The following is a 24,381-nucleotide window of genomic DNA, read 5'->3' as shown; positions in this document are numbered from 1 at the left end:
CTGGAGCCAAGCGTACGTGTCACAATGGGACACGCTGTCTGACTCAGCGCATGTCAAGACTGACCTCAACTTAAATACCAACAAACACACCTTCAGGGTAAGGCGTTGGCTCACACAACCGCAGCTGGGGAAGATATTGATCTATTCTACACCAATGGGTGCCTACATGGTCAAAGGTACATGTCTCAACAAGAACAATGTTCCCTGCTATAGCTACACATCAGCTCTTCTAATAGATACAAAAACACAAACACACAAATCTATGAGTTCTCTTAAAGGATACTTATTTCAGAATTACTTTGACAGTACTCAACCCTGGTACTTGAGCCAAAGTATGGATACTCCTTGTCAAACATTACTCGACTACAAGTGAAAGTTTCTCTGTCAAATTTGTGATCGAGTTAAAGGGAAACTATGCAAGTGTTTGTTGACAAAACAGGGAAAGTGTGTCGTGAAAGACATGCCCTCTCCCCCCTCCCCTCTCTGACAGACATCAGACAGGTGGCTGTCTTTGATGCATTAATTGATTGATGGAGAGATCACTAACGAGCACAGAACTTTCAAAACTTTTCCATAACTTTTCCAAAGTATTTTACCCACATTTCCAGGCCTATAGCAATCATATGGTGCAATAATGAGGCTCTTACTAAAAATGCACCTAGACAGACTCGAGGGAAGGAGTCACGTGACAAAAAGAACAGATCTACAAGCTAACAACGTATCACAGTACAAGGTGTTATTAGCTTGTAGATCTATTATTTTTGTCACGTGACGTCCTGTATACATTAGGCCACACATATTTCACGTAATGTTAGACATGTTTTGGGACATGTTTTTTATGAATAAAATCAATAGCCAAATGCAATGTAAATTATATACAAACAATTTCCAAAACATTTGATTAATTAACTTTTTCCAGGCCTGGAAAACAGTTTTTTTTTATTACAAAATATTTCCAGCAGCAACATGACCGTGGGAACCCTGTTTATATAGTGGCTGATAGAGGGAATTAACGGCTAAAATGTTTATATACAAACATATATGTATATATATGTATATCCTGTATATATTGGCTAAAAGTTACACAGTTGACCAGCCTACTTGCTTTCTACCTAAGTATTCAAAAGTATAAATTACAATGTACATTTACTTTTTAGTATCAATGAATTGCTGTAACATTTAGACATTTTCTAAAAAGAATTCACATTTTTCAAAAGATATTGATCAATAACAGTGAAAATAGCTCATCTTCAAAACGCCTTGCATTGCAGTGCCCTTTGAAATAGGGCTTCAGTGTTCATTCATAATGTAGGCCACTTTTCCCCTAGAAATGTAGTGCAGTCAAAAGTACAAATGGAGTGTAGTGGAGAGAAAGTCATAAGTATCCAAAAAATACAAATGATACTGAAACAATGTACTTATAGCCTATAAGTAAATATACGTCGTTTACTGTCCACCATTGGAGTGGGGTAGGGTAGCGGGTTCTCAATCAGGCCTCTGACTGGTCTCTTAAATAGACCACTCTGCTCTTAGCCAAGCTCTTGCCTTTGTAATTAAATGTAGTCGAGGACGGTGGCTGAAACAGAATTAACCACGCACAACTGGCATCTGCGGACACAGATTCATGAGTAGCCTATATCCTGCTCCATGTGCACCGTGTTTACTTCCACGAGAGGCGGTTAGTTTTTTTTATGAGACCCTGTACGTTGGCCAGCAGGTCTGTAATCTTAGGCCGCTGTGTCTAAATTAAGAGATAATTTCTACCTGTTATCTTATCACAGGGGCAGAGTGGAGCCTTGAGGACACACTGGCGACGCTCACTGCTCGCTTTAACAAGAAGGCTATGCTGGAAGTGTATGTGTGGACGGATGACAGGGACTCCCTTCGCCATGTCATTTACGTAAGGAGTTTGGACAACACATGGAGCTTACGCAATGTCTACAGCAAAAGACACTCATTACAACAGGGTGGTGGTCATCATAATCCAAGTTATTGAAAGGATAGTGCACGCACATCCAAAGTGCCCAGGGGCAGGACAAACAGCCAACATACAAGCCAAAAAGAAGCAAATATAGGCCACATGAACACTTTGAACCTATATATACTTCAGCTATTGATAATAGCCAATCTACAAGCTCACAACACTTGGAAAATTATGTTTTTTAAAAAATTTTAAATACATAAATGGGGGTCCCTGGCACAAAATATTTTCAGATCTGTGGCCAAGAAGGCCTACATATTAATTTTGGGGGTCCTTGACATTGAGCCACTGGTTTAAACAACATTTAGGAAGCAAGCCCAAATAAGCAACTACTGTACCAATACTTACAAGAAACTTTACAGAAAAACACCTGGCAACACTGGTCCGCACACTGGCAAAATAACCTCCACTGTTTATTGCTTATTCAACGTTTCGACCACATAAGGATCTTCATCAGGAATTGATGATATTTATTTTTACGTAATCCAAGTTATGCTTTGTTTATTCCTCATTATCATCAGATTGACCAGCCAGGACTCGGGATGCCATCCAGAGACTATTACTTCAACGATGGAAACTACAAAAGGGTGATGATGCATCCAATGTTGTGCTGCTAACATGATTTTGGTGTAAAGAAAAACAAAAGAAGAAAAACAACTAGGTTCCTAGTTCCTACTTTGACTTATCCCTATCTTAAAATACTTTTTTTAAATTTATTTTGAAAATAGCCGATCTACAACAACGCGTTGTGAGCTTGTAGAAAATTGGAGATAATTTTAGGCATAAGGGATAAGGCCGCGCAAGGTAGGGCCCTGGTCTCACATCCAGACGATCAGAGATCCCTGCCTACTGATACAGTGAAAGGACTAAAACTGTGTAAAAACTATTTGGAAATTAGCCTAATGAGAAAAAGAGCTTCACAGAATCAATGCAAAAATGTTGGGGCGGTCCTTCATATTGGTATGGTACCAGTACTGCTTTTAAAAGCAGTGGGCGTAGGTTTCTTACCAGTGGTTTTCTCCAGTGTCCAAGCCCATTGAATTTAGATTTCCCCAGACCTATCAGTAAGCAGAGAAAGGTAAACAACAACTATATGGACCACTTTCAACCTGGCGTTCCTATTTTGGCATGTCATTAGATGAAATAGCTGATCTACAAGCTTGTAGATCGACTATTTAGCTATTTGTCGTTCGACATAGGGCTTAAGTTGTTAATTTTCTCCTCCCACAATTCTGTATCAGGTACGAGAGGCCTACCTGCATTTCATGGTCTCCATTGCCAAAATAGTCCGTCAGGACAGGAACCTAACTCAGGATGACGACGGTGTTTGGGAGGAAATGACGCAGGTGCTGGAGCTGGAGACAGACATTGCCAACGTGAGTATCAGGCACAACAGGAAATGTAATTGTGGAAAAGCGGGGAAAAGGAACTAATAATGACAAGATGACAGATGAGAAACCTCCTCCTTTGCAGTTATAGAACCAGGCTTCCAAGTTTTAGTAAAAGGCAAAACATCAACAGAACTCCTTTGTTGTGCTTAACACTTTTCACTCAACAAAAGTGACACATTTTCAGCTGTTTAAAATATGTAATTATTTTCGCGAGTGACATTTGTCAAAAGTGGTCTGTGGCGAAGTATAAATTTGTTCTTATTCTGTTTCCTAACAGGCTACATCCCCGGCAGAAGAGCGCCAGGATGTCACCATTCTCTACAACAAGATGACACTCACTGAGCTACAGGACACGTTTGGTTTTAATGTAAGTGTGCTTGCTTCTACGCCTCAAATTCAATGGACCATGAGTGCAAATTCTAATTTATTAAACTGCTAACAGTATAGAGGCCGGAAGGTCATTAGCTCAAATTCATGGAATGCCTGGGAAATATTATTGCTATAAACAACTAGAAAACGAAAAGTGTGCTAGTCTCTGGCCTGCAGCCGTCCGGCCTGGTGGAGACGATTATGGCTGAAATGCCCTTGAGCAAGGCAATTAACCACTAGGAGAATATTCAGTGAAAATAGTAGATCTACAAGCTCACAATTTGGCGCGTAGATCAGATATTTTGGTCGAAGAGATTTGGTGTAGAGGGAAAAAAGGAGCAGACCTAGTATACTGTAGATCCCTGGGGGACCCCAGTCAACAAAGTATATAAAATGTAAGTGGTTAACCTCCATCACCTCGAGAAATAGTTCGGTACATCACATAAAGCTGTGGTTGTACTGACAGTTTCTTGGGTGTGAATGGATATATGACTGTGGGACAGTGGTGGAAGACAACTAAGTACATTTTCTCAAGTACTGTACTTAAGTACAATTTTAAGTTATTCTTTTTCCACTTTCCATGAGTATCTCCATATTTCAATACTCTATACTTGTACTCCTACACCTCTGAGGCAAATATTGTACTTTTTACTCCATTAAAATTATTTGACAGCTATGTTAACTAGTTACTTTACAGATTTAGGTTATTATTACAAAACATACATTAACCACTTAAGCTGTATTTCACTTGATCTGTTTGAATGCTCACAACCCATCGAGTTGTGAGCTTGTAGATGGGCTTTTTACTTTTACTTTAGTACTTTAACCACTTAAACCCAGTCCCCAGCATCCCTATTCTGGGAAGACTTTCGCTGAAAATAGCAGATCGACAAGCTCACAACGCGTTGCAACGCAACGCGTTGTGAGCTTGTTGATCGTTGTGAGCTTGTTGATCGTTGTGAGCTTGTTGATTTCAGCGAAGATATTTAATATAGAACGAAAACAGAAAGGTCACTAGTTTAGAGCGCTGATGGACTAATAGGGTTTATGTGGTTAAGTATATTGTAATGCCAATCATTTTGTACTTTCACTTGTAACAGAGTATTTTTATATCGTGGTATTGAGTACTTGTTCCGTCACCAGGTTGCACAGACAGTTTCTTGGGTGTGAAAGGATATATGACCGTGGGACAGCAGAGTGTTGCTCAAAACGTAACCGTGAACAACAAACCTGTCCTGATTAAGCACATTGTTGGATTTGCTGGGGAGGATGGGGGGGGACCATGCATCTGCTTTTGATTTGATAATAATAATTTGGTCCACACTCCTTTGCGGTATTTGTCACCGTATCCAGCGAAATGTGGTGTCTGCATTTAACCTGTCCTATTAAGTATGAGGAGCAGTGGACACTACGGGAGTACTGCCTCGGGAGCAGTTAAGGGTTAAGTGTCTTGCTCAGCGACACTTTGACACGTAGACCGGGGCCAGGACACCAACCAGGGACCTTCTGTTTCCCAGGTGGCCTCTCTACCCACTCAGCTGATATCCCGCCTGTGATCATTAAATTCTTATGGCCAGTGGGGATATGATTTATCCCTGCTTCATGGTCAGACCGAATTAAATACCTGCAGTTCCTTTTGGGAATTGTAGAGATGTAGACTGTCTGATATGTTTGATATTTATGTTTGACAATATCACAATTTAGTTTAAAAAAATGCATGTTAACCCCTGGTATCCCTATTTTGGTCTACAGGGTTTTAACTGGACACGGTTTGTACGAGGTGTCATGTCCAGCGTGTCTGTTGAAGTCCAGCGGGAGGAGGATGTGGTTGTCTACAGCTCTCCCTACCTGGAGAAAATGAACCAAGTTCTCCCCAGACATAGCGTCAGGTCAGCCTGTAAAAAAGACCGAGTTAATATAACTCTATTAAATGATCATTGTATATTATTATTATTATATATCGTTGCTGTCGGGCACAAACCTTGTATCTCTGAACGGTTTTTCGGAAATGAATGCCCTTCTTACAGTAGATTCTTAAGATTAGAATCTGTCTTGAGAGATTAATAAATATTTAACCAATTAAAAGTACAAGTGTGACTAAATAATAACTACATTGATTGGATCCATTGGAACACAGGTTATTTTGTCCATTTCCTGAAAAGTAACGGTTTTGGACGTACAAGTTTTCCACCTGACAGCTAGGAATACATGTTGTATGGGTTCTGTACTGTAGCATGACCAGTAGATACACCTTTATGCTTCCAGAACTATGCAAAACTACCTCACATGGCAGCTTATCATGGATCGGGTCAACAGTCTGAGCCGTCGTTTCAAAGACGCCAGAGCTCAGTACAGAAAGGTAAGAAAGTAACCATGCAAGAAGAAAGCACTCTTTAAATTGAGGTACCTTAAAACAGTGAGTTTCAAACATTTTCATGTCGAGGACCCCCAAATGTATATGTATGCGGATGCCCATTTGTAAAGATTCTGTTCCAGGGACCCCCATAAGAGAAGGTTTGTTTACAAGCTCACGGCACTTGTAGATCGTCTATTTTCAAATAGCAGGAAAAGGAAATAGGGTAAAGTGTTTAAACTGTTCCTCATTTAGCTGGGGACCCACTGGGGACCCCCTCAGGACCCAACTTTGAGAACCAGTGCCTAAAAAATTACATTACTTACTGTGTGTGTGTGTGTGTGTGTGTGTGTGTGTGTGTGTGTGTGTGTGTGTGTGTGTGTGTGTGTGTGTGTGTGTGTGTGTGTGTGTGTGTGTGTGTGTCAGTCTCTATATGGGACCACAGTAGAGGAGGCTCGGTGGCGTGATTGCGTGCGTTATGTCCAGAACAGCATGGAGAACGCCGTTGGGGCTTTGTATGTGCGTGAGACCTTTGCTGGAGAAAGTAAGCGCATGGTGAGTGTCAGAGAATTCACATATCAAATCCCTATTAAGCCCTCCATTTAAAGTTGCAGAACAGTCAGTAGAAAACCTTTCTCAGCCTTGAAAGACAAATGAGGAGCCAGCTGTGCCTCGATCCCTACCTTAGTTTGAGTGCCTGGTTGTTATGAAATCTCTGTGACTCCTTATTCCTTAATAAATTCATTGATCATTGATGATTCAGTCAAGGAAATGATTCTGAGGATTGTGCAAAATAATTGCAATTAGCTCAAATAATTGTGATCAGGCGATTGTGTAACAATTGTCTCAGACCTAGGTATGGCAAACATTTAGAAGAAGTCCTCACACCAAACCAATCAGTGCTGATTGGAGTTAACAAGAGTTTTTGTGGTCGTGTATTGATTGGAATATCATGTCTACTCTAATCTAATTTCACGTGTACAGGTCAGTGACCTCATCAGTAAGATCCAGGAAGCATACGTGGAAACCCTGGAGGAGCTGAGCTGGATGGACACTCTGTCTAAGGAGAAGGCAAGAGAGAAGGTATGGAATATGGTATTTTGAACACAAGGAACTTGGTATACCTGAACAAAGAGGACATTTACATGATATTTTGAATTTGAATTTGCAAATAATTGCTTATTTATTTATGTAAATTGTGCCGATTGTGCAGCTTTTAGTTATTGAATGTAACTTTGTCTTATTTCGTGTCTTATAATCTCTGTATTTATTTATTCATAGCATGTCGAAGCTCTTTTTGCTCTGTGAACATTAACCACTTTCAACCTGCCGAAAGATATATACGTACTTAACTTAGTGCACAATATAATTTTCAACAAATTATATTGAGCTTAAGTGGTTAAGAGAGGATTATCAGTTTTATACTTACTTTGAACCATGATCGATACTGTATGTCTTGCAGGCAATGGCCATTAAGGAGCATATAGGCTATCCAGACCATATTTTAGAGGACAACAATCAGAAACTTGACCAAGAGTATGCCCATGTAAGTAAGGACTCAGTTTCTCTCCTGTCCTAGACGCACAGCGAAACACTACATGAGAGATGCTGATGCATTGTTTGTAGTCCTTGATCGTGTTTTCAATGTCTCTCATTTCAGCTAAATTTTAGTGAGGATTACTATTTTGAGAACACCCTTGAGAACCTTGAGGCTGAGGCGCACAAGAGCTTGAAGAAGCTCAGAGAGCCGGTTGACCCTGACTTGTAAGTAAGCGGTTCCTGTACATCCAGCCCTTCAGCCTGTATTATGTCACAGGAATGTATAAGCCCCGCCCTCATACCGCCATGCCAGGCCAGCAGGCTGCGTACATGGCACACAACTCCAGGGTTCGATTTGCTGGGGGGGGTAAATCCATGCTTCTGCTTTTGATATCCCCCCTTTGGGTCATTCATTTTTATCGACATGTTTTATTCCTGCTTCTGGTCAGACTGAATTAAATACATGGATTTCCTTATGGGAAGTGTAGTGTAGACTGCCTGATGTGTTTGATATTGATTAGGTTTGATAATGTCACAATTTAACAATTGCATTTTTGACCCTGGCATCCCTACTTTGGGGCGAGATAAAAATACAAATACAAAATTAGCAGATCTACAAGCTCACATGTTGCATTGTGACGCGTTGTGAGCTTGTAGATCATCTATTTTCGAAATAATTAAAACATTTTTGTGGTTTTATAATTTCAAAAATAGTTGTGGTTAAGAGAATTCCCCCCTTTGTTTAGTTTTTAGAAATCGAACCCTGCAGAACTCTATTCACTGCATGCAGTCCAGGCTCATGCCAAGTCCCTACTGTAAACAAGGTCTAAATATGTCTATGCTGTCTATCATTGGCTATCATCACACCATTACACAGAAGTATATTCACTGCGTGAAGTTCAGACTCACACCACGACGTCCTGTAACAAAACAAAATCTGGTCTTTGATCTGCTTTTAATTAGTTTTTTCAATGTTCTCTAAGGTGGATCATTGGTGCTGCCGTAGTGAATGCATTCTACTCGCCAAACAGAAACCAGATTGGTAAGAGATTTGGGGCTTTTTTTTTTAATATACAGTATAGAGGCACAATCACTTGCTGATAGATGAATACAGAAGACTGAGAGAAAGACTCCTCTGCCATTGAGAACATCTCTATCTTTCCGACTTGGGATTCAAACCCAGATGTCCTGCACAAGAGAGCAGATTTTTTTCCAAGACGGAATCCATGCTTGGCCAGGGGAGATACTGTGCTTATGAACTTCCAGCAATACTATTTGTCAACCAGTAGTGTCCTACCTGCACACCAGGGTCTAACATTTTCAATGGGAGTGTAGGGAGACCACCTCCAACCAGTGCAGTAAAATAAGTTCTGGATTGCAATGTTAAACCGCTTTCACACTCCTCTGCACATAGGCGTTGTGCCAAGAGATTGGTGAATGGATCCCAAAACATAATATACCAATCACTCATCCCTGGTATTGATCTTTCTTTTACAGTAGTAGTAGTGGTACAGTAACCTGGAATGAGATTCTGCTAAATTTACGTAATAGTTGTTATTTTTATGGCTTTAAATGGATTCATAAGAATCTCCTACTGGGTGGGGGCAGGTCTGTGGCCACTGACTTGGCTGATGAAGCAATACTTGGGCTGCCACAGGCCCAACCCAAACAATTCTACATTTTCTCTTTTCTCAACATTTTCCTATGTTTTCCTCCAAAGATCTATTGCTTATACTGTCTCTTTAATTAATTGTTTTCTTCTCTCTTGCTGCAGGACACGGCTCTAACTTATTTGAATTACCTTTTATGGTGCTTGTGCTTTAATTCCCCGGTTAAATAACTAAATAACTGAAAATATACCCCAAAAACACACATGTTGCTGGTGGTATTTAGTGTTAATGTGCCACACTCATCTATTGATTGCATGCATCAGTTTGGATTAGTGCTGTCCATCTTAAGCCAGATTCATGCTTCGGAAACAAAGTCATCCGACGACCATATTCTGGGGGGAACATTAACCAAAAATAGCAGATCTACAAGCTTGTAGATCGGCTATGTTTGGCAAAAAGATTTGGTGTACTGTAGATGGAAAAAGTGGTCAGAGTGCAGTTGTAACTCAAGTCTCTAAGACTACAGGGGTTTAATTGGTTAATGCATTTTCAACTGTAATTGTGCAGTATTTCCTGCTGGGATTCTGCAGCCACCATTCTTCAGTAAGCAGCAGCTCCAGGCCCTGAACTTCGGTGGAATAGGCATGGTCATTGGACATGAGATCACACACGGATTCGACGATAATGGTAATCCATCACTGCTATTTAATAGACGTCATGATTCCAGGCACCGGGCGATTCATCACAGGCATTTTAGAAGATCAGAAGTAATAGATACACTTTATCATAATGGCTCTTTGTCATTTTTTATAATAATTTGTTATCGGCCTGCGACCAGTGATTCATCACAACAATATTGCCCAACGCAATGTGTTGCGTCATATTTCAAGAATAAGATTTGACTTGGTTGGTTTATGCTTGGTTTGCAGGGCGTAATTTTGACAAGGACGGTAATATGCTCAACTGGTGGAGTAACTACTCTGCAGAGCACTTTAAAGACCAGTCCCAGTGCATGGTGCAACAATATGGCAGCTTCAACTGGAAGCTCGCAGGAGGACAAAACGTGAGTAATGCCTGACTTGTACTTGGGTGCGTGCCAGTGTAGCGTACCAAAAATAGTCGATCTACAAGCTTGAAGATCTGCTATTTTTGGTCAACTAAGTATCAATCAGGCTTAGACTCTCTATGGGACACATTGGTGAGATAAGTAGCATGTTAAAAATGTTATGTTTGTGTCCGTAATGTGCGACTATAGACACCTTGCATTAAGTAACCCTCTGAATGAGTATTTTCATGTTTGTGTGTGGTTTTATCCGTGTGATTGCAGGTCAGTGGAATCAGCACCCTGGGAGAGAATATTGCGGACAATGGAGGAGTTCGTCAGGCTTATAAGGTTGTCTTTTTGTCATCATCATCACAACATCGCAAAACCACATGCCACAAATATGAGAATTACAATCATTACAGTTTGTTTGGGAAGCACTGCTAGCCACACACATTTTTTCCTAAACATTTGAAATGTGTTTTAATGTGTATGTGAACTGTCTGCATCTACCTGTGTTTACAGGCCTATTTGAAATGGGTGGAGCGAGAGGGGGAAGAGCTTTGCTTACCTGGCTTAGACATGGATCACAAGCAACTTTTCTTTCTTAACTTTGCCCAAGTGAGTAACAAAAATCACAAAGGGGGAATTTGTGATAGCTGAATACATCAAATCAGCAGACAAGGGGTTGATTTAAACCATTGCTCCACTTAGAGGTGCCAAGAACAAAAGCCCACAGGGGACTTGTTTTACCCCCTGCACGCTTGGATTTCAGGAGGAGAAAAAAAGGGTCAAACATCCGAAAAGGGGGGCTAAAAGGTTCAACTCATTCCAGATCATTTCTACAGTATGTGGCACTGGGATCCTGGGGGTCTGGGGGGGCAGCCAAAATAAAGACCACTGTGGTTCCAGGGAAAATAAAACATAAGGCTGTTTGTCAGTCATGGACAGAAAACGTGTCAAACAGCCAGCATAAATTTATATAACACCCACACTCACTCTGTAAGGATTATGACCAAGTTTGGTGTGTGGAGTAAAACATCCAAAGGTGCTTAAGAATGTAATTTTCAATGTTTCAAGGCATACAATATAAACCATGCATAAAATCTGATGATAAATGGAACAGATGTTAATAATAATAATTCTAATAACAAGTTCTATAACAGATGGGATGAAGAGCCACAGAACAGACAGTGATGTATGTCAGGGTCTATTACTGCTTTAATATTTATAGAATTATTTTATTGTGATTGTCTCCATAACTACTGCTTCCAAGCTGGATTGCTCCTGAAGGAATACATTTCTCTTTCAAGGTGTGGTGTGGTGCCTATCGGCCTGAGTATGCCAGCCAGTCCATCAAGACTGACTCACACAGTCCCTTAGAATATAGGTAAAGACCTTTAATATGATTAACCATTGATAAAATCACGAAAATATATGTTCTTCCACAGCTCTCATACTCTGCATCTCTCGTTTTCAGGGTACTTGGGTCCCTCCAGAACTTCGAAGCTTTCTCTGAAGCATTCCAGTGCAAGAAAGGTAGTCTAATGAATCCTGAATTGAAATGTCGGGTCTGGTAGAAAGTTGTCCTTCTTGTATTTAATACATGTCGACTCAAAAGAACAAGGTTAACATCTTCAACCCACAGAGAGAATTCTGCATCCAATTTATTTACAAAATAGATATTTACACGCAAATGTAGTATATGGATTGGATAATGAAAATAGACACTTGCTTTCAGTATCTATAGCTTCTCAATTTAGAAGTATTGTCTGTGGATGAATAGGTCACCTGTTCTTGCTTACAAGTGGTTTTGCTTCGTACTGCTGTGAGTGACGAGTGGCTCTGTAAGTGAAAAAGGCTCCATAGAAAACCAAGACCTTCTAGAAAGGTTAAAGCCTATAGCTGGCTTGAAATGCTTTTGCAGCCTTTAAAAAAATGTAATCCCTGAAAATAATCTCTTGTGCCGATTCGTTGCCATTTGGCAGTAAGTTGCCTCGGTATCTTTTCTGTGATGTTATTGTTTTTTAAAAGCATTGTGCCACAAAAAATAATAATAATTTGGGAACAGTGAACAATTCTTATTCTGACTTCAAGTGTGAAATAAATGAATGCTCTCGGCTCTTTACTAAAGTAGGGCTAGAGAAGAATTAGTCACTCTCGGTTGCTTTTGTCATTTGCTGTTAAATGAAACACTTTACCTGAAGACTCTAAGACTGTTAAATCTTTGCAGCTTTAAGTGTAAACTTAATGTAAAAGTGACAGCTTACAATATTTTTACAGCTAGGGAGTGGATTTGAAATGTACAAAGCTCTTTAGTCAATTATGGCAGACGACATGGATTTGTTTCTGGTCGAGTTCTTTTTGTTTGGGCAATCATGTGTATTCTAAACTGAGCAGTCATTTTCAGGAAAGCGTGTTTCAGTAATACACAAAGTTATAGAAAGAACCCGAGAATGAAAGGAATGATGAGGAAAAGCCAATATATGACATGTGATCAACCCAAATTGTGTACATTGCATAACCATAATGATTACAGTCTTAAAAAAACATGTTCAACCGAGTATTCATAGTATGCTCACATTTACAGCACACGTGCCTAAATGGCTATAACTGGGAACAGTGCCAATTATAGCACTGTGGAAGTGGACTTCCTGTTTATGATGCCTAAACGGACAGAGTGGTAATACTGTTCACGTGTCTCATAACCAGGAAAGTCATGTCTTAATCTGGCACACACACCTAAAAGATAAGACAGCGTTTTGCTTGAATTAGGGAAAAAACCTGCCAGACACAGGCAGTTTATAGTGCCTCATCACTCCCACTCCATAAATTAAAACCCTGCACAGGACTTTGAGGGGATCAGGGCTTCTACAAAATAATTTCTACTTGTTCTGACATTGATATCAAATACCTCACTGGTTCAAGCTACACATACACGACTTTTTCTCCCTCAGAAAGTAGTTATACCCAACACTTTTATATGTCATTTTTTATGGAACATGACTTCTTTTGACCACAATATCTCCTGAGAACAGATCGACTTGCTCTGTCTTTGGGCTCAAGCATAATTACATGAGGCCCACACCCTTAGGGCAACACCAATTATAGGTTGAATGTAGGGATGAGTCAACGAGATGAAAAGACCCACGATTGGACAGCCGACATACTGTATGAAATAGAATACCTCCTTATCTCTCATTGATCAGTGTGGTATAGATGAAAGGATTACATGCAGCATGTTGTGGCCGCTATAAGCTATGGGGAATGGGGCTTGTCATTAAATAGCTGGCTTGGGCCACGGCCAGGACTGTTATTTTCTATCTCTGATTAACAAGTAATGACAGCAGAACGAAAGGGCAGAACATTGGAGGAGATGGCAGAGGAGCCAAGCGGACTAAATGATCAATCAAGCTGCTACTGTCTGCTACTAGTGGCTGTGATTTTTGGGATGGAAGAGAGGAATTTTGAGAGACAGCAGAGAAAACCCTTATGTGGCTAGTTCTGAATGTTTGTTCCGTCACTGGTCACGTTCACATTGAATTGTGTAAAATGAACACGACTGTTAGGTCTCATCAGAGATTTCTGAATTGAATGTGCACATTGAAGCGTATATTTACATGATATTTCACATTATCAGCCTATTTACTTAACCTACTGGCAAAAACTGTTGTACCATACATGGAAAATACGATACCCTTTTTACTAAGGAGTGTTTGACTTGGAATATACTGTATGTACTGATACAGTAGTATGTTGCCATCCAAAACATCTGTGCAAGTCAAACTGAGAACTGAAGAGGAGACAAAACTAAACCAGAGGCTCAACATAAGCCTGGATGTAGGACTGGGCAATATGTTGATATTATATTGATATCGTGATATGAGACTAGGTACCATCTAGGATTTTGGATATCATATCGTGATATGGCAAGAGTGTCCTGGTTTTAATCACTTAAGCTTTATTTAATACTTACACAATGGACAAAACTAGCAGATCTACAAGCGTGTAACATGTCACATGGTTGTGAGCTTGTAGATAAGCTGTTTTTGGCAATGTTTGAAAATGTTAAAAGAAAAGTGATCATCGTCACATTAAGATATTACCGTCACAATATTGATATTGAGATATTTGGATAAAAATATAATGAAATTTGATTTGAGGTGTAAAAAGTAGATCCGCACACTATAGCTCCCTTTGACAATGTTTTATTTTGCTGTTACAGAGTCGTTTCGAGCCCATAATCTTCTTCAGACTAAATGGACATAACATAGACTCCATCTTAAGTCCACACAATCCTAGTCATGTGATTAACACATAGTGGAGAGCAATCTACATGAAATTCAATCAAAGCATAATACAACAATCAATAATATTGCACATTTGAAGCACAGTATACCTCTACAGTAAGTATCTGAACAAACATCAAGCCGGATGGCCGGATCCCGAGTCTGTGGGCCCCTGGGCCTGAGACCACCTCAGGGCGCCCCCAAACACATTCCGGCACCACAGCCAGAGCCAACCTACGCAGCACTGCACGCACGAATGTGCACACAATCTACTGTACACCACTGAAGGAGATAACAGCTTTTAAATGATTTCAAAACACAGATCATTTGAAATGGGATTAGCCTAATACTTAACAAATTCATTAATGAATTACAAATGAAGGGTCAGGCTCTGGAACAGTGCCCAACAGTCGGTCCAATTTTAGAGAGGGCCCCCCTGACCTTTGGGCCGCTGGGCCTGGGACCGACAACCCTTACATGCCATCATGAACTTCAGTATAACTAAAGAGGCATCCCTGAGCAATAATTAAAACAATTATACAAAGAACACCCCATTGAAGTAGATTGGGGGTCTACACATTCCAGTATCGGTACTAAGGAGAAACACTATAGAAAAACATTGTAGACAAACATTGTGCTAAGTTAGTTATACTAAGTTAGTTATACTGAAGTCATGATGGCCATCCAGCTTGATGTTTGTTCAGATACTTAGAGGTACACTGTGCTTCGTTCAATATCTTAATATATTTATGTAGACTGGTCTCCACACGCCGGTGTCACCCAGGTGTTAATCACATGACTAGGATTGTGTGTATAAGATGGTGTCTATGTCATGTCCATTTAGTCTGAAGAAACGGCACTCTCTGTAACTGCTAAATGAAATATTGGCAAAGGGAGCTACAGTGTGCGGATCTACTTTTTACTTATTTGATCTAAGTTTTCTTCAGAGCCAACACCTGCCTTCAAGAGGTCGGAAGTACGCTACTCTTTGATCTGATATTTGATTTTGTCCATACCGCCCAGCCCTACTAGGATGCAACATAGTTAGGCTACAACAATTTAAGAGCAACATTTTGGCCTTGTCTAGTTTTCCCTAAAATGAGGAAACCGTTCAAAATGCCTTCTATCACATAGTATAACGTGTGTGTAACGTACGATGTGATGTTGTAGATAAATGCTACATGTTCAGTACTTACACATAAATTCAAATCAGGTAAGAAATGTTTCTTACCTTTGTTCTAGCTTTATATCTCTGTGGTGAAATTGTGTCATTTTGAATTAGCAAGTGTATGACAAATCTGTTACTGTATAATATGTAAACATGTTACTGCCATTGTCATTGCACCCATATACCCACCAAACCAGAGACATTTTATTTATCTACATGAATATTTATAAAATAAACTCATTGCTTTGCAGAAATTCATAAGTAAAAGATGGTATATCAATGTTCATGCTGCTATGTAATTATCTAGACTGACAGCTATTTTTGTGACTTAAATCTGTAATTATTGCCATTAGAGTGACTCTCTACTTGTAAGATCTCAAATGTATCTTTTGAATGTTTCATTATAATCTTGTACAATTAAAATACAATATTGTAATTGTATTACTGTATTGGCAGCCTCTCATTTCTACTGTGAGATCTGTTCCTTTTTCATACTATCAGACATTGTGATTTATTTTGGTAGTATTTATTATGATATAAAATCAAATCAGTTTAACATGTAATTCAAGTAATACACTTGTAAGAATGCGAGCAAAAACAAAAGGTAACAATTCTCAACATTAGAGTTTCAGATAAAAAACATTTTCTATTAAAGCAATCCTTTTTGTAATCACTGAAGGCATACCACAAACATAATATCACAAAAGGCAAATTTAAGTAATTAAAACGTAATGAACATTCTAGGTTGATTTAATCAATGTAGTGCAACAAAATCCTATCAAACTCAAACATACATTTTAGTTTGATGAGGTTCTAGTTGTCTATTCCAACTTCTCCAAGGATGGCAGGTGTCCATGGAGCATAGATCATAATGTACAAACATCATCATTGCACTGCAAGGGACAGAACAAAAGGTTGAATGATTTTGACCGACAAATCTATAATGCATTTCGTTTCTGTCGAGCAGAAACCTCTTATCTCCATATTTCAACTTTTTATGTTTTTTTGATAAATTAATGCCCTACTTCGCCATACTACAGTGTCACAAAAACATAGCAAAAATAGACGATTTACAAGCTCAAAACATGTTGCATCGTGACCCGTTTTGAGCTAGTAGATCTGCTAGTTTTGCTACTTTTGAATTTGAATTCTGAAAAGTAACAGTTTTGGACATGGTTTCCACCTGACAGCAATGATTCGCTGTTAATATACGACTATCACTGTGAATACAGAACGTGATAATTGGTGGGCTAATCAATCCTTCAGAAATAAAATGTGATGTAATGTACTGTACCAGTGAGTACATTCATTGATGTCAGTATAATGATACCGTCTCTGATGCTGTTTGACAAGGTCAAGGCTATATTGGCTTGAGCAAGGCATATGGACTGCAGTCACAATAAAGAGATAAGATGTACAAACAGAAAAGAGAGCAGTACATTAAATTAAATGACAGAGATGGGAGTCTGGAATTTTACAAAATATCATAGACAACTTCAATCTATTTTATTCAGCCTGTGGGTTGATATGGTAATCCTAGATGTATAGTTAAAGGCACTTTCCTATGCTGGGTTGGATGTCACACTAGGCAGATTGTGCGTGACGTAGACTTCTGCATAGGAGAGTGAGTTTAAGAGAATGTTATGTCAAAATGGCAGTTAGTTTTGGCCAAATAGGGCTTTATGGTAATGTGTCAATAATTACACAGATGTACACAATAACCCAGGGGTAGTGCCACCATTGGCACGGGAGGGGGTAATCAGTGAGACAGTGGCATAAGTGTGAGAGAGAGGATTTTAATTTCAAAATAACATCTTTTAAAAAATGTAGTCAATTTAAGTCTCCTCGCATCTGCATGCAAATTACCTCCTGCACATAATCCTTCCTCCTATTCATGCAGCCGAGAGAGAGAGAGAAAGAGAGACATATATACTGTATGTTTATACGTACTGCATATATACATATAGAACAAAAGAGCACCCCTGCACATCCAAAAGGTAGCAGGCATATAAACTGTAAAAACGGATGGGTCTCAGACAAGCATCAATGTTTTGTTTTAACCACTCAAACCCTATATTCTTAGTTGACTGGAGACCCCCAGGGCCCTACACTTGGCCCCTTCCTTTTTCCCCTCACACTAAATATCTTCACCAAAAATTGCAGATCTGCAAGCTAACAGTGCATGACAAACATGATACACATGTATCAGTAGAGGCCTTGTAAATAAAGTTTATTGAATGAAACAGCTCCCACTATGGTGCCTCCAAACCCCTCACCCCTGGGTTCAGCTTCAGGAGCTCACTTAGAATTGCAGTAAAGCCTGTGGCCTCATGAGACTTTAGACTTATTTCTTCTGCAGTAAAAAGAAAAGCTTCAGGGAATATTTAAAGCCAACTAGGGCAGCTAGCCACTGGATGAAAAAAAGAAACTGATTTTTTTAGTTTTTGTTTAAAGAAATACAGTGAATCTTGCAGCAACACAACAGGGCGCCTTGAACCGGACCATTCTTTATTATGTTTTATAGGGGTCAAATAGCAGTAAACAGTGGAAAGCTAGACAGTTATTTTACCTTGCATTTATAGGAGGACAGCATTGAAATACATTGCACCCTGGAGAGTCAAGACTGCACACATTTCATCACCGTCTCCTATAACCAGAGATGGAGGGGGCTATCTAATTTGAAATGTCACACCATTGTATAGCTCCGTAACTAAAAGTGACGAAAAGTGACGATTCACTGTGGCCTGTCCAGGTGGGTGCTGCTTTAACCACGTCCATGCATCACAGATCCCCACTCCCCAGCCAGAATCCAGCCAGGGATGTTGCAGTTAGAGCCCAACCCATGCCTTTTTGATACATAGCCTAAATGTTTTAAATTAAGTATATTAATCTTCAATATATTAAAATAACATTTAATTATACAATTGCCTATAATGACCCAAAATAGGGACACCAAGTTGAAAAAAGTGGTTTAAAAACGGGACATATCAGCTGCATAATTGCAGATACCGATGTTTTCAAAAAAGCCAAACAATGGCTGATGTATCGGCCAGACCGACATATTGGTCTGGCCGTTGCTACGTTGGTAATTGCGGTTCTGTGGTCAAAGCAGTAACCAGTGGGCCCCCCAGCATGTCCGGTTACTGGACAACAATATCTGTGAATATATGTCACTGGCTAAGGGCGATGTGTCGTAGGTGTCGGTGAGTGATCTGAAGGTAAAACTTCCTTGAGGATTTCCAACCACAGACACAGATATGGGGCTCTCTGAGTTAAGTATGGCTAAGTAAGGATTTGAAAAAGAGCATTCCCAGAGCAGATAAGGTTGCTATTAGTTGTCAGTTATTAGATTAAAACTGAATAAATCCCACTGACTGTCACTGATTTCACCTTTGGTAAGATTACTCTGTTTCTTGGCCGTGAATTTGACAACTGTCTATCTTCAGACCTGTCACGGTTTGGGGAAACCACAAGGTCCAATGGTTCTGCCATGGTTAGCTATGGAATGCCCACATACAGGGTGCCATGGGCACAGAGTCACCGCTAAGCCTGAGTTATACTTTGGCATATGATAGTGTACCGCACCGCAAATAGCCGATCTACAAGCTCAAGTGCGTCTCGTCACAATGCGACCCACTGATTATTATGACATCGTGACTCTGGGCTGGGCTTTCAGCAATTAGCTTCAAAATGTTGCAATTTGGTTTGTTATGAGGACTCCAGGGAACTAATTATTGTGTACAGTACATTCCGGTCTAATTTTGATTCCCACATTTCACCTCTTAAGTTTCCATCATCATTCATTTTAATGTTTCACACATTTAAACAAAACAGCTAGGTTTTATAAGAGAATAATTACATGTTGTATGTAATTCCTCTGTACGATACTACATACTTGTGCTGAGTATTATTGGAATCTCATTCTCAAAGTATTTGATGATGTGAGAGTATGCTAGGTTGAAGCTTATCTATGCCATTCCATAACAGTGGTAAGTAATCAGGTTTATATAAGCTTTTAATTATTTTTCCTTTTTTTTTCCTGTTTTGCATAAGACATTGGCAAATCCAGACTTGGCACAGAATGCCAATCATTTGACGTTTAAAGGAATGTGGCACATATGACACTAAAATGAAAAAGTTCCTGGGATAAAACGTCAAACTGTCAATAATACATGCTATGCCCTATTTTACACTTACGCCCTATATCATACAAAAATAGATGAAATAGCCGACCTAAAAGCACACAGCACAACACGGTGTGAGCTTGTAGGTATGCACATTTTTGGAAAATAAAATGAAATAAATCCGCCTATAATGTCATGCCCAAAATAGCAACACCAGGTTGAAAATGGATAATGTTGATATTGCCTGTACCACACAGCTTATAGGAACACATTTGGCTTTTGACAAGTCTTATCTTTGAGCTGCAGGTCAAGAGCAGATTTCATACCCAGAAGCCAAGGTTCCACTCTGTGCTTTTGCAGATGAGAAGGATCATGGAAGCTAGCGTATATTGCCATTACCCTATAAAATCCCTCAGTATAGTGAGCTTACTGGTCTCAATTACATTCAACAAGAAAAAGCCATTAAAGAATGATAATAAAGACATCAACATGAATTTAGTGAAATGTAACAACTGGTACAACAGGCACTTATGCATGAGATAAACTGCCAACTAACTTTATTAGTACGTTAACCAGTTAACCAGTATTTCTTATATCACAAGACTGACTGTGGGGACTGGGGACTTTATAAAGTGACTTACCACTGGCATCTTCCCTTCTTGTGCGGTGGATGAGACACCAAGAGCCTTGCCAATATCTTCTAAAGGTACATGGTCACCTGGTGAGTCCTGTACGAAATGCAGCAGAACCTTCTCCCCACCTTCAATGTGCAAAAAATGTTTGATGGTAACTCTGAGATGTTACAATACTTCAAACTGGCACTTTGAAATATATAATGTAATACTGCAGTGCCCTCTAGTGGAGAGGCTACAATTGCTTATCAAAAACAAGCCTGCCTCCCTTCCTTCAAACTCAACTAGGAAATGATGGTGGAGCCACATAATCGGCGTGATCCACATAAGTGTTGTGCTGCAAACTCAAATGATTTGTACAGAACTCTGATTATCATTTAACAATCAAAACCTCTATTCGATTTGTTTATCCCAATATACAATACTGTCCCCTTCAGATAATATCCCTCCTCTGGTGCACACCTCAGTTGAACTTCAACCTTCCTACACTACGTCTGAGACCTACCTTTGGCCACAATGAGCATGCCTCCACTTTGTAGCAGATCTCCACTGAAGTTCCCCTGGATTCCTACAGCATTAGCCTGAAAAGAACAGAGACAGTGACAGTCAGCCTTTTAAACTTCAATCTATTCTACTTCATCACTTGTACATTCAAGCCTGATTGATACTTTGTTGCACGCTGCTGTCACTGGACGAAAAATAAAAGCGTAGGTGTGCAAATTCTAAATCAAGAAAACATTTCAAATTCTCTGACTGTGAACAAAGAACTAAAATGTATTCAACATGACGAAAAATGGCACAGTTGTGAAGATACATACTTTGGCAATAACATCTCGTACTTTCTTCCCCAGTGCAGCTGGGACGAGACTTAGGGCAGAGTACCTGAGGGATGAAACTATTATCCATGAATTATGCAAAACTTTTTTTTTTTTTATCCCACGATTTTTGTAACCCTTTTTTCACCCGGTGCCAATTTTCTAAGTGATCCTGGGCGCTACACTCCCCCCACAGCCGAGGGAGCCCAGGGCCGAGCTCATGCCTCCTTCAATGCATGAGAGCCAACTGACCTTCTTGTCACCTGACAGGGGGGAGTTTCCCCGGTAGGACGTAGCGCGTGGAAGGAACACGTTATTCCAACCAGTTCCCTTCTCCTCCATCAGGCAATTCTGCTAGTACATTTTATTCAACGACAGTGCACACTTAAGAAGCCTGATTTATACTCTGTACAGTTTATAGTCATGTGGAGTATACTGAATTAATCATATCAAACTATAAATCTCTGCATGTGTGCGTGTGCATGTCCTTCGTGTGTCTCGAGATCTGCCCGACCGGTCGACTTCAAACTTGGTGTGCGTATCACCAATCTAATCTAAACATTGTCATATGCAGGGACACAGGTCTGCCATGCTTACCTTTTGAAGCCTAAATCCTTGTAGCTTTTCTTTTTCTCATCAATGTAAAGAGCTATAAAAGAAAAAGATGAGAGTGCTTCCAGTTAGCCAAAATGCACCACATCAGCTGGGTTACATGTCATTGTTCCGACATTACTAACCCAAGAACCTAACCCTATCCCTAACAGCACGTGGAAGCCACGCAGTCGGAGTAGTGGGATTTCGGACTTATGAGCAGTCACCATCAGCTGACAGTGTTTGACCAGAATGGAACAGAGCCTTAATTAGTAACATCATGACCAGGTAATAAAATCGTTTTAAGAGGTGCGTTGGTGGAGTAGTAGACACGTATAAATCAAAGAATCAAAAACACCCGCTGAATCCTGAAGAAGGTCCTTGGCAGAAACATTGCAATTAAATGTATTCTCTATTGACAAAGTGAAGATTATGTACAGGTGTTTCTGATTCTTGAAATTATGACCATACAAATGGAGACAGTCGAGTTTGTTAAACTGGCCTCAGGTTGCTTTTAAGTTGAAGCAGTGGCATCTATTTTAACATTTTAGATTGTGTACTGTGAGACACAAAAAAATAAAACCAACAGTCTCAATAATTTGGTTATCAAACAAATTACCATTATGTAGGACTATGGAGATCTGCTGGTATTTCTAACTTTATTATTATTATTAGAAGATATTGTCACGGTCACTCTTCCCCTCTGTCACTGAGTTGGTTCACCTGGAAAGCTCACCTGTGCCTTATCTGGTTAATGATCTCCAGAGACTAGTACCCATTCTTTCATTTGTTTCTGATTTATAAGTTGTCAGTTGTCCTTGAGTGTTGTGTTTCCCTGAGAATGGTGTACTTTAAGATACCTTTCCAAGTAAAAATCTGCTTTCGGGTTAATCCTAGCTTCTTGTATTTGTGTTCTGCTCATGGGTCCTACCTGGGTTTGAGTCCTGACATGTATGTCTTTATAAGTGGAATTGCTAAAGCTGGCTGAAGGAGTAATTGAAAAGGATCCTTTCAAACTGTATTCTCAACTTTCAGTAGATTTTAATTATGCTTTTTATATTCTGTTTATATCGTCCTACATTGATGGTGAAAAACACTGTTTGCAAAAAGTCATACCACGTGAAATTTCAAATAACTCCATTTGCTACATTTTACTTGACAGTTACTGAATTCTTTCACATTAGAATTTGATGTGATGTGACACTTGTTTGTTTACCATTACATGTTGGCACAATAGTGCTGCATACCTCCTTTAAAGAACCCTCCCTCCATGAAGTCTTTGAGGCCAGTCTCCTCTGGTCCGATGCCCACCAGCCCTACACCGTTGGCCTTAAGGTCTGGCTCTAGTTTGCTGATTTCTGATGCCATCCATCGGCACACTTGGCAGCCGAACCTTCGCAGGAAGAACAGGACCACTGTCTGGTTCTGCCATAGAGACTGCAGTTCTACACTCTGGACACAGAAAGGAGCCGAGTTGACACAGTCAGTGGGGTCTGAGATGCACTGATGCCTTCAGTAAACAAGTGTAGTCTACATCGATGTTTCTCAAATGTGGGTACATGTACCTCTAGGGGTACGCGGAGCTACTACATGTGGTACGTGAAATAAAGTGTTGATTTTACTGTTATGTTTAATGATAAAATATGACAAACTTTGTGTGAACATGCTAATATGTAGAGTGTTCAACCAAATGCAATCAAAAAACCTTGACTACTGAAGAGCAAGCAATACTTGTACTTCACATTATCTGAACATATAAACTGGACTTAACTGAAATGTTATGGCCACAGTTTAAATAAATCTGCTCAGGAATATGCTAGCTAAAGGGTGTAGAAGTCCTTACACTCTCAGAGTGAGGATTTCATAGTATAGATTGGGGTCCCAGATATAGCAAATGGTATCAAATGGCTGTCCATGGCCTAATGCTTAATAAACTGGGGGTCCTTGAAATTAAAAAGTTTGTAAATGTCTGACTGTACCTCGTGCTGTTTACATTTCTGACTAATAAAGTATTCAAAATGAGAACCACTGCTCAGAATTATGATAATTACGCCACCCAGCGACGGGCACATTCAACTGCAACCAATATAACACTGTTAGATAAGACAATCTTGTGACTTCCTGCTTCTCGGTGGAACTAGGGATGCATTTATCAGACCAGGCAAGTTTTCATTTCAGTTACAAAACGATCAAACAGAAATCACATCAACAGATGAACAGAATGTAACAAAGGTTTGAACCTGAACGTTATCTCTGTTCCCTACCTCTCCAGTATCTGCACTCTTCAGTACATTCACTCCAACTTTCGCCATGTCCAATGTCGCCATCTAAACCGAATGAGTTATTTTTGTAGCTACAAATATTCAAAATAAGTTATTATTTACCAATATTCCAAATATGTAGAATGTTATGTATTTTGGTGGTTATCCTTATCCTTTATCTAGCTAAACTCCTCCACGCCCCAAACACAACACAAC

The 24,381-nt window shown here is 39.7% G+C and overlaps 2 protein-coding genes across 4 annotated transcripts in view; one reads left to right on the top strand and one right to left on the bottom strand.

Annotated features, from left to right (window-relative positions):
• The window catches only part of mmel1 (membrane metallo-endopeptidase-like 1), a 22,485-nt gene extending 6,219 nt beyond the window's left edge, over window positions 1–16,266 (top strand). Inside the window, exons 8-24 of the mRNA XM_080424902.1 lie at window positions 1,782–1,900; window positions 2,503–2,568; window positions 3,223–3,357; window positions 3,650–3,739; window positions 5,494–5,630; window positions 6,007–6,100; window positions 6,521–6,649; window positions 7,079–7,177; window positions 7,557–7,640; window positions 7,755–7,858; window positions 8,617–8,675; window positions 9,811–9,930; window positions 10,173–10,306; window positions 10,571–10,636; window positions 10,811–10,906; window positions 11,599–11,675; window positions 11,766–16,266. Of these exons, the coding sequence (XP_080281028.1) occupies window positions 1,782–1,900; window positions 2,503–2,568; window positions 3,223–3,357; window positions 3,650–3,739; window positions 5,494–5,630; window positions 6,007–6,100; window positions 6,521–6,649; window positions 7,079–7,177; window positions 7,557–7,640; window positions 7,755–7,858; window positions 8,617–8,675; window positions 9,811–9,930; window positions 10,173–10,306; window positions 10,571–10,636; window positions 10,811–10,906; window positions 11,599–11,675; window positions 11,766–11,865 (1,709 nt within the window). The 3' untranslated portion in view covers window positions 11,866–16,266. The remainder of the gene's footprint in view (window positions 1–1,781; window positions 1,901–2,502; window positions 2,569–3,222; window positions 3,358–3,649; window positions 3,740–5,493; window positions 5,631–6,006; window positions 6,101–6,520; window positions 6,650–7,078; window positions 7,178–7,556; window positions 7,641–7,754; window positions 7,859–8,616; window positions 8,676–9,810; window positions 9,931–10,172; window positions 10,307–10,570; window positions 10,637–10,810; window positions 10,907–11,598; window positions 11,676–11,765) is intronic.
• prxl2b (peroxiredoxin like 2B) lies at window positions 16,265–24,381 on the bottom strand. 3 transcript variants are annotated; one of them, XM_080424911.1, is made up of 8 exons: window positions 24,169–24,381; window positions 23,152–23,356; window positions 21,911–21,962; window positions 21,317–21,380; window positions 21,004–21,079; window positions 20,508–20,626; window positions 17,609–17,630; window positions 16,265–16,635 (listed from the first exon to the last, which is right to left on the bottom strand). In XM_080424911.1, the coding sequence occupies exons 1-8, from the start codon at window positions 24,229–24,231 to the stop codon at window positions 16,628–16,630; spliced, it is 609 nt and encodes a 202-aa protein (XP_080281037.1). In that variant the 5' UTR covers window positions 24,232–24,381; the 3' UTR covers window positions 16,265–16,627. The 3 variants fall into 3 exon arrangements, with proteins under 3 accessions (XP_080281037.1, XP_080281036.1, XP_080281038.1); XM_080424910.1 differs by having other exon boundaries at window positions 16,265–17,630; XM_080424912.1 differs by lacking the exon at window positions 17,609–17,630.

Source organism: Gymnoscopelus braueri, assembly GCF_963280865.1.
Source record: "Gymnoscopelus braueri genome assembly, chromosome: 3".
NCBI classification, from domain to species: domain Eukaryota; kingdom Metazoa; phylum Chordata; class Actinopteri; order Myctophiformes; family Myctophidae; genus Gymnoscopelus; species Gymnoscopelus braueri.
Note: the sequence above shows the minus strand (reverse complement) of the source record. Positions and strands in the feature narration are given on the sequence as shown.